Genomic DNA, 10,645 nt, shown 5'->3' with positions numbered 1-10,645 from the left:
TTAATATCATTTCGACTGGAAACAACCTTGTTAAACCAATGGAGAGGTCCATTGGGTGAGATTGTGTTTGGATTTTGAATTTGACTTTGGAAATTGAATTTTGTACCGAGTTCCGGAATAGGAACGGGCTCGGGAATTGGACTTTGGATTTTGGATTTTTGAATATGTCTTAGCAATTGGGACTTTCGCATGGAGTTGTACCAACCACCTAGCAAAGGTAATAGTTTCGTCATTATCCCATTAGGGGAGACACGAATCAGGTGTCTACAAAAGCCCCCACTTTGACTGAGCTTTCAGTTAGGAAAGCTAAAGTCAAAGTTTTGGGATAGGGATGGAGAATAGTCAAATCGAGACCATTCTTTGTACTCCGGTACCTGCACAAGACAAGTGTTAGAAAAAAGGATAGAGTCTACCTCCGCGCGGCTTGACAACTCTAATCTTTGTATGGATTGCATTTCTTTTCCGCCTTTGATTTAGAACGGAGCTTGGCATCGAAAATTTTGAATTTTGAACCTTGAATTTTGAATTTTGAAATTTGAATTTGAATACCTGGAGTGAATCCGCTGGGTTTTGTACTTGCTTCGAATGTCTTCTGAGGCTGTTCATGCTTGGGGAATATGCCCACTCGGGAGAAGATTTTTTTGTTGACTCTTGGGATTTGAATTATTTTTTTACTTTCCCGGAGCTTGGGTCCGCTGGGAGTAAGGAGCTTAAATCCGCATATTTTTCGAACTTCGTATGTTTGAGATATTTATCTGTTGGTACTGGCTGAACAGACGTATACCCGTATTCATCGGAAAGTAGCATGAGTCGATGTTTGATGCTTAGTGCAGAAAATTGTAGCAGCAAAGTACGCACAATCAGCACGGATGACCGTGCTGAGATTCGGTGCATGGCCAGTCAGGGTCTACGTTTGGCGCAAGGCCAGCGCCCAGCGCAGGGGCTGCCTATATATAACCCCCCGTGTGCTCTTGGACACACTTCATTTTTCTTGCTTCTTTTTCTCAAAGTTCGAGTGTTTCTCTCCCTTGATCTTGTGGTTTTTGCATTTCCTCTACACTTGTCCATGTAAGTATTTCAAGTTTTGTTTTTAAAATTACCTTAGGATTGCATATGGATAAATTCTTGTACTTGGAATGTTTTTGTATTTGTTGATGTTGTACTTGTATCTTGAGAATGTTTGAATGGTAGTAGGCTTCTTGTATTTTGTATGAAAAACTGTTTGGTAGCCACCTTGAACTTGAACTGTTGGAACTTTGTAGGATTTGAACTTGAACTCTTGCACTTTAGAATTTTGTACTTAGAAGCATGTAGATTAAAGATTTCACTAGGCACCTTCATGAATCTTGTATAGAAATAGGCACAGATTGCCTAGGCGTTGGTGTAGACATTGAATACCTGCTTCGGCATGGATAGTCTAGGCGTTGGTGTAGACCTTGAATAGTCTCTCGAAATAGAAGTCCCTGGCTAGACTTGCATTGCCACCGAGGATTTTTAGGCTTTTGAACTTTTTGTACGGGCTAGTATAAGATAGCCCCCATGCTTGGATGTTTAATTTTTTTGTATTTTGAATGCTTTAGTATGCCTCGTCACACTCGAAGAAAGCTTGCTGAATGCTCGAGCAGCCGAGCGTCTATGGAGGATGCTTCTGACAACGAAGCTGCTGAGATAGAGGCACTCCCCTCAGGCATGACTCCTAGGGGAAGACCTACTTTGATGGTCGTGGCTGGGAGCCAACGGACCTTGTATTCCACCCGAGATATCACTTGTTTCAGCGCCCACGTGTAGGCTTGGTATGCCTCGCACTCTACTTTGAGCTTACGACTTGAATTGTATAGGTTTGTACTGATCCACCCCTTTTGTAGACTGATAGGACAGGGATCCGAATGTTCCGGTCTCAGGATTAGCTCTTGGCTGTCTCTAAGACCATTTTTGCTGTCGTGGAGACTCGAGTGATTTGGGCTCAGACTAGTTTTACGGCTTTCTAGGAGGCGCTCCGAGGTTTTTTAGGGATGGCGGGCATCAAAGCACGGACATATGCTCTTTTGGAGTGGTTGTGGGACACCACTGACACGTTTCATATGAGCTGGGGGATATTACCATCACTCCCTTTGATTTTTCCATGTTTACCGGCCTCCCATTTTCTGAGGTGGAGGTCGTTTTGACTCTAGCTTAACTTAGAGATCTGTTGGATTTAGGGGCTTGATTGGACCATTTATAGACTTGATCATTGATAGCGACAGGCTGCTTTAGTGGAGGTGATTTTGGAGGGTACTGGCATGGCTGGTATTACAGCGGAGCAGAAGGTTCGGCTCTTTTTTTTGGCACTTGTAGGCTGAGTGGTTTCCCCCGGGAGGAATAGTCATGTGTTGGTGGGCTTCTTGAGGTCTTTGAGGGACTTGCGGGCTGTTTGAGGCCTCAGTTGGGGTAGCTTAGCATATAGCCACCGTTTGTACGAGATGAAGAATGCTTCGAGGACTGCCTCAGAGAGCTTGATTGGCATAGCTGCCATGTGGAGAGTGTTGGAGGTTTGGGAACTCCTTGAACTTGTATTTTGTATGTTGTATTTCGTATGCATAAGACTGATTGGGTCTTGTTTTCTTTTGAAGATTTGGGCGTACGAGCATTTTCCTGGCTTGGCGCCTGCTCGCCCTGGAGTTGCGGCTTACCCGTTTGCTGCCTCTTGGGAAGGAGCGAAGCGCAGTATGATGACTGTAGCATCTTTCCGCAGAGCTTTGCGGGTCACGCCTTTTGAGGAGGTGCATTTGCATTTTGTAAGATCTTGTACCAATTGTATTTTGTATATTGACTGTGCTGCTTACTTTTGTAGGTGTGTTGGCGCCCTTTTTCTAGCGTACCCACACCTGCTTTGGCTATGTGATCCTACTTCTTGTCCTGGCGGCGAGTGCTGATCCCGGCACTAGTAGAAAAAACCCTTATTACAACGAGCTTTTAGATCCCTGTTGCAGCGTACATCGTATGCTGCAACTGGGGGGCTGCAACAAGTTCAGATTTGTTGCAGCGTACAATGTTCGCAACGAAAAGTACTTTTTTGTAGCGTACATATGCATGTACATATGCATGTACGCTGAAACAAGTGTCTAAATTTTCGCCAAAATCTTGACTTGTTGCAGCGTACAAATAGGTGTACGCTGAAAAACCCAACCTGTTGCAGCGAACATCTATTTGTACGCTGCAACAAGTCTGGTGTTTTGCCAAATTTTACACCCTTGTTGCAGCGTACATATAAGGGTAAAATTTTAGTTTTATGGATTCCTAGAGTGCCCAAATATAGAAATCTATCACAACAATAATAGAATATCGCAACCAGTATAACAAATATAAAAACAATAAATGGTGTTTTGTATATATCGCAAAACCAAAGTGCACGTACCATATAAATTTAAAAATATGTATGTTCCAATTTCAACGTACGCATACATTTTAACATAAAAGATTGTTCTATAACATCTAAACCAACTCGATCAAGCGCCCTCGGGCCAATATTAAATACTTGCAACCCATTGCTCACGAACCACATCAATTTCCTCACTAGCATAAGGCGTATTCCTCAGAGTATAGACCTTTACAAACAAAAAAATTGATGGGAGCATTAGATTAAATGCAAATTAAATATCACATTTTAACATTCGAGCAAATAATGGCAATGTCCTAATAGTCGAAAATACGAATCAAGAATAAGAAAAATTAATTAATTACCTCATCTAGCCTTATGTAATAAGTTTAAAATGAGTCATTAGGTTCTATAGTTCAAAGTTGGGAGCGAAAATGCCTCATTTTAGCCTAAATATGACCTATAACGACCAAACAATCCTTAAATGTACATAAGTAGATTAGAATAAGTCTTAATAACTTAAAAATAAGCATATTAATCATATAATAAGTTTAAAATGAGTCCTTAGATTATTTAGTTCAAAGTTGGGAGCGAAAATGTCTAAATATGACCTATAACGACCCAATGAGTCTTAAATGTGCATAAATAGATTGGAATGAGTATTATAAAGTTAAAACTAAGCATAAAATCATGTAAAAGGTTTAAAATGAGTCTTTATGTTCTTTAGTTCATAGTTGGGAACTAAAATGACATTTTAGCCTAAATATGTCCTATAATGACCAAACAAGCCTTAAATGTGAATAAATAGATTGGAATAAGTCTTAGAAAGTTAAGACTAGGCACATTAATCATGTAAAAGGTTTAAAATGACTCTTTAGGTTCTTTAGTTCAAAGTTGGGAACGAAAAGGTCATTTTAGCCTAAATATGACCTATAACAACCCAATGAGCCTTAAACGTGCATAAATAGATTGGAACGAGTCTTAGAAAGTTAAAATTATGCATATTAAACATGTAATAAGTTTAAAATGAGTCCTTAGGTTCTTTATTTCAAAGTTGGGAACGAAAATGCCTCATTTTAGCCTAAATATGACCTATAACGACCAAACAAGCCTTAAATGTACATAAGTAGATTAAAATAAGTCTTAGAAACATATAAATAAGCATTTTAATCATATAATAAGTTTAAAATGAGTCCTTAGGTTATTTAGATCAAGGTCGGGAGCGAAAATGTCTAAATATGACCTATAACGACCCAATGAGTCTTAAATATGCATAAATAGATTGGAATGAGTATTATAAAGTTAAAACTAAGCATATTAATCATGTAAAAGGTTTAAAATGAGTCTTTATGTTCTTTAGTTCATAGTTGGGAACGAAAATGACATTTTAGCCTAAATATGTCCTATAATGACCAAACAAGTCTTAAATGTGAATAAATAGATTGGAATAAGTCTTAGAAAGTTAAGACTAGGCACATTAATCATGTAAAAGGTTTAAAATGACTCTTTAGGTTCTTTTGTTCAAAGTTGGGAACGAAAATGTCATTTTAGCCTAAATATGACCTATAACAACCCAATGAGCCTTAAACGTGCATAAATAGATTGGAACGAGTCTTAGAAAGTTAAAATTATGCATATTAAACATGTAATAAGTTTAAAATGAGTCCTTAGGTTCTTTATTTCAAAGTTGGGAATGAAAATGCCTCATTTTAGCCTAAATATGAACTATAACGACAAAACAAGCCTTAAATGTACATAAGTAGATTAAAATAAGTCTTAGAAACATATAAATAAGCATTTTAATCATATAATAAGTTTAAAATGAGTCCTTAGGTTATTTAGTTCAAGGTCGGGAGCGAAAATGTCTAATATGACCTATAACGACCCAATGAGTCTTAAATGTGCATAAATAGATTGAAATGAGTATTATAAAGTTAAAACTAAGCATATTAATTTGTAAAAGGTTTAAAATGAGTCTTTATGTTCTTTAGTTCATAGTTGGGAACGAAAATGTCATTTTAGCCTAAATATGTCCTATAATGACCAAACAAGCGTTAAATGTGCATAAATAGATTGGAATAAGTCTTAGAAAGTTAAGCCTCGGCACATTAATCATGTAAAAGGTTTAAAATGACTCTTTAGGTTCTTTAGTTCAAAGTTGGGAACAAAAATGTCATTTTAGCCTAAATATGACCTATAACGACCCAATGAGCCTTAAACGTGCATAAATAGATTGGAACGAGTCTTAGAAAGTTAAAGTTATGCATATTAAACATGTAATAAGTTTAAAATAAGTCCTTAAGTTCTTTATTTCAAATTTGGGAACGAAAATGCCTCATTTTAGCCTAAATATGACCTATTACAACCAAACAAGCCTTGAATGTACATAAGTAGATTAGAATAAGCCTTAGAAACATAAAAATAAGCATTTTAATCATATAATAAGTTTAAAATGAGTCCTTAGGTTATTTAGTTCGAAGTTGGGAGCGAAAATGTCTAAATATGACCTATAACGACCCAATGAGTCTTAAATGTGCATAAATAGATTGGAATGAGTATTATAAAGTTAAAACTAAGCGTATTAATCATGTAAAAGGTTTAAAATGAGTCCTTAGGTTCTTTAGTTCATAGTTGGGAACGAAAATGTCATTTTAGCCTAAATATGTCCTATAATGACCAAACAAGCCTTAAATGTGCATAAATAGATTGAAATAAGTCTTAGAAAGTTTAAACTAAGCACATTAATCATGTGAAAGGTTTAAAATGACTCTTTAGGTTCTTTAGTTCAACGTTGGGAACGAAAATGTCATTTTAGCCTAAATATTATAACGACCCAATGAGGCTTAAACGTGCATTAATAGATTGGAACGAGTCTTAGAAAGTTAAAGTTATGCATATTAAACATGTAATAAGTTTAAAATGAGTCCTTAGGTTCTTTATTTCAAAGTTGGGAGAGAAAATGCCTCATTTTAGCCTAAATATAACCTATAACGACCAAACAAGCCTTCAATGTGCATAAGTATATTAGAATAAGTCTTAGAAACTTAAAACTAAGCATATTGATCATAAAATAAGTTTAAAATGAGTCCTTAGGTTATTTAGTTCAAAGTTGAGAGCGAAAAATGGCATTTTAGCCTAAATATGACCTATAACGATACAATGTACCTCAAATGTACATAAATGGATTGTAATGAGTCCTAGAAAAATAAAACTAAGCATATAAAACATTTAGTATAAATGTGTAAGAACTACATTTAGGAACTAAGAACTATAGTAACAAGAAGGGGTTGGGTAAGAACTAAGAATCCCTCATTGGTTAGCATAAATGTGTGCTAAAGAGAAAAGGAATAAAAAACTTCAACTGAATTAATAATCACCTCAGTGTCAATTAATAATCACCTCAGTCTCAATTAGAATCACAACTTAATTTTTTAATTTTCCGTGCATGTCAGAACACTATGACTTAGATTCTAGTTTTTCATACTGCTACATCCTTCCTTTTGTCTCTTCTTACTCACCCAGTACAAAGACAATGACCAAAATGTTAAATTTTGCAGTACCTGTATGAATCTACGCCATAGTTGCTCCTTTTTCAGAGCTAGTAAAACGTTTTTAAGTGCACCAATTGGAAAGTTCTGCTCCCATGCAACCCAAGCATCAAGCTGCAAGCACAACCAAATTCAACTAATGGTTAATATCTACCCTATTCTTGAGCATATAAAGTAACACACAAAACTTAAAAAAATTATGGACATAACATTACAATGTACTCCATAAGGCCATAACATCCGGGTAAAGGACTAAGGGGATAGATAATCAGATACAGCTTCAGAGGGATTTACTATCAACCTTTGCAGATGCAGTCCTCAATCCAAGAACTTTAGTAAAATGTATAACCCAAACCTTGCAGCTGATCAAGTTGATAACTAACGCGGGGTAAGTTCAGAGTGCTACAAACTATGGTTTTGCAGAGTTGTATAATACTGGAGTAATCATTTTCTTATAACCATCCAATAATCAGATGTATTGCACGCTACTACTTTTGCAAGCTACCCTACTTTTGTTTCTGGGAATGCTGGCCTAAACTTCCTGCTCCTAGGCATTGAGACGAGAGTTTAAGGTACTTTTCTCTCGAGTTCCATTTCTCTCGAGTTTAAGGTACTTTTCTCTCAAGCTTTCAGATTAGTTGAGACGAGAGTTTAAGGTACTTTTCTCTCGAGTTCCATTTCTCTTATCTTATCTTATTACTCCGTATCTTTTCACTAATCTGAATGTACATCGTCTGAACTCATTAGACTAATACAATTATGCAGTATAGGCATATTACATGATAGACTAAATACAATTATGCAGTATAGACTAAATACAATTAAGAGGCTTAGTTTTTGTTTTTAATTAAGTTCCAAATTCAACAGATCTGAAGTGGGAAAGCACAATGTGACTAGATATGGTAGCACAAGCATGCCACGTCTATGTTACTCGAACTCAGCTAGAAGTGTCAGAGACAGATACGCATCTTATATGAAATGTCTAAATTTACCTAATTTTTGCCCAAATACGACGTTTTTAAACATCTAACCTCCTCCCTCTCTATGCATCCAAGTATCAGACACAGCTTATAGTTTGGTATGGCATATACAAATGAACTACCTTCATGTCTTTAATGACCCCTCTTTTCTCACCAATTACACTACAAAATAAGTTAGAAATCAAAAAGCAACTTGGCACCTCCCTACGCCTTTTCTACTTATTGACAGAAGAAATGCAACCATTGGTAACATTAACAGGTCAACACTTTAACTACCAGACTCCAAACTACCCAACTGCAAATAAAATCATCTAACATGCATGCTTTGAAGATGGACGAAGATAATCCGAGAAGGGGAAAGACAAGAGGAAGCAAACTGATTCCATGTAGAAGTCAAGTGATAAAATAGGGAACAAAAAAAGGCAATAAAAATGGTAGATCATTCTTCTATGGTCTTAATAACCAATCTACATACTCTTCCATATTCCACTCCAGAAGCACCCATTATGCAGTTGCTTGAAGAAAAATGTGAACAGGGAAATTTCCAAATATAGTCAGACAAAAATGTGAGCATAAATAGACAAAATGAAGAAGGAAGCCTCGGAAGTGGTTTCAAAAAATAGGAACAATCTAACAAGAATTGCTAAATAATGGTTTTCTGACTTCTCCCTTCCTCTAAGGCTTCGTAAAAAGATCCACATATTCTCGACGATCCACTGTTGCAACACCCAAGACCAAAAAATACGACCAACACTAGGTGCATACGGTTTTAATGCTGCTCCAGTCTAGTTTATTCCATTATCTGTAAGTCTGTAACTGGCTGTCTGTAACTGGCTGTCTGGTATTATACCCTCTTAACATCTTTCACACAGAAACAAGTAAGAAGGCCTACTGTATTCCCGTTAATAGGCTGTTGTACTTCCGAAAGTAATAGAACGATCTTACTCCGTATATCAGGAAAAATATATATTACATTACCTGTTTAACCAAGGTCAAATCAGGGGGAATTAGTGTAAAACGACTGGTATGTCTGGCTCATCACTAAAAGCTAAATCATACAACATATGTATCCTTCAACCAAGGTTAAATCAGGGATACTTCGTAAATACAAAATAATGCAGCCACATGAATATGGATTGCCAATAGAAGCTAGACATATACAACCTAGCTTCGTTGAAGAACTATAACCAGATGTTGGTATAAGCTAAGCAGTTTACTGAAATGAACCAGATATATGACGCAATATTATGCAATCTTAGTCATTATACTTCCTTAAGGTGATTGATGAGCACGAGTAACAGGAGCAACAACATACCTAGAGCGAGAACGAGAGGGAGATCTCGAGCGGGACTTCGAAGGAGATCTAGAATAACAACGGCGTGAATTTCTTCGCGGAGATATACTGCATCAAAGGAGACCTTTCAGCATAGTTTCATTATCATAAAACCTTAGCACAAAATCCATCTTAAAACAAATAACAGCACCTGTGGTTGCGGCTGCGGCTTCGACTATAACTACAGCCACGGTTGTAGCTTCTGCTTCTCGACCTGTCATCTAGACTCAGACTCCTCGAGTCCTCCCTCACCTGGAGATGTAAAAAAAATGTGAATAACTATAAGAAAACAGTAATACCCAGTTTGATAATCAACTCTTTTTGAGACGTACTCGGATATAAGCGCGAGAGAATGCATAGAAATTCAGAATCATCCAGCTTCCTGAACTGCATTAAAGGCAACGCCTGATTAGTCTATTAGAAAAAAAGAACACTAAACAAAATTACCACTAAATAACTAACAGAACAAAACATCTGACAGCACGTTTCATATCATTATAATTTGCATATTCAACAACTCCAGGCGTGCCTGCAAAAAGAACGCTTTATCGGGCCAAAGGGCAACTTTACAACTAGAAGTATGCAGTGAACAAAACATCTCCACTTTTAAGGATGACCCTAAAGGCCTGCACCACATATTAGACTAAACAATAATCCGAATGATTACACAATGTGAGAGCCAACATAAGTTCGAAAAGATAAGAACTTTCAGATTTTCTGGTCCAAATTTCAAGACTTAGCCTTGAATTCAACTTCGGATAGTTAGCTCATCCTCTAATATGCATGGTCGTCAGCATCTGTCACATGCTAGCTTGCATAAAGGACTATGAGCTTTTTAGGGAAGGTAGAGGTATGGATATACCTAGTAAAGGTGGTAATCATTGTGGAACTTAAGTACCATGATGCATTCCAGATAATACTAGGAAATTGTCAAAACCAAAAGGGGTAAAAATATTAACACAAGTAAAATGCTAGAGAGTTTTTAAGCCGATTAAACTTTAGGACCAGATATCACATTTACTACCTAGAGTTACAGAACGATATGATAAAATTAATCAGTGCCACTAATACAAGAAACACTAGGAAAGCAACAACTCAAGGATCATCAAAAGCACCAACTAACCACCATAACGACGATCCTTGAATACATCTGAGAAACAAACTTCACCGGCTCGTCGCATGTGATCCTGATATTGATACATATACAAATCAGAACAACATGAATAATAGATAGAAGACATATAATGGGAATAGGAACATCGAACTCGTGCGAGACCCAAACTGCACAACGAATATATGGGTAAATAAATGAGGCGGTTTTGAGTAATATGGGGCGGTAAATAGTAAGCCCCTTAATTTGTTCGAATTAGTTATTCAATCAAATTGCAGCGAATAAACTTTTTATCAGGGTTATTGCAGGGGCTTTAAA

General features: G+C 36.8%; 1 protein-coding gene across 3 annotated transcripts; it reads right to left on the bottom strand.

Annotated features, from left to right (window-relative positions):
- Positions 1 to 3,342: 3,342 nt before the first annotated feature.
- LOC110797621 (serine/arginine-rich-splicing factor SR34-like) lies at positions 3,343 to 10,044 on the bottom strand. 3 transcript variants are annotated; one of them, XM_056827570.1, is made up of 6 exons: positions 9,679 to 10,044; positions 9,549 to 9,603; positions 9,368 to 9,468; positions 9,199 to 9,285; positions 6,916 to 7,017; positions 3,343 to 3,584 (listed from the first exon to the last, which is right to left on the bottom strand). In XM_056827570.1, the coding sequence occupies exons 1-5, from the start codon at positions 9,705 to 9,707 to the stop codon at positions 6,954 to 6,956; spliced, it is 336 nt and encodes a 111-aa protein (XP_056683548.1). In that variant the 5' UTR covers positions 9,708 to 10,044; the 3' UTR covers positions 3,343 to 3,584; positions 6,916 to 6,953. The 3 variants fall into 3 exon arrangements, with proteins under 3 accessions (XP_056683548.1, XP_056683549.1, XP_056683550.1); XM_056827571.1 differs by having other exon boundaries at positions 9,696 to 10,040; XM_056827572.1 differs by having other exon boundaries at positions 9,701 to 10,040.
- Between the last annotated feature and the right edge of the window lie 601 nt (positions 10,045 to 10,645).

The sequence above is a fragment of the Spinacia oleracea genome, chromosome 4 (assembly GCF_020520425.1).
Source record: "Spinacia oleracea cultivar Varoflay chromosome 4, BTI_SOV_V1, whole genome shotgun sequence".
Lineage (NCBI taxonomy): Eukaryota > Viridiplantae > Streptophyta > Magnoliopsida > Caryophyllales > Amaranthaceae > Spinacia > Spinacia oleracea.
Note: the sequence above shows the minus strand (reverse complement) of the source record. Positions and strands in the feature narration are given on the sequence as shown.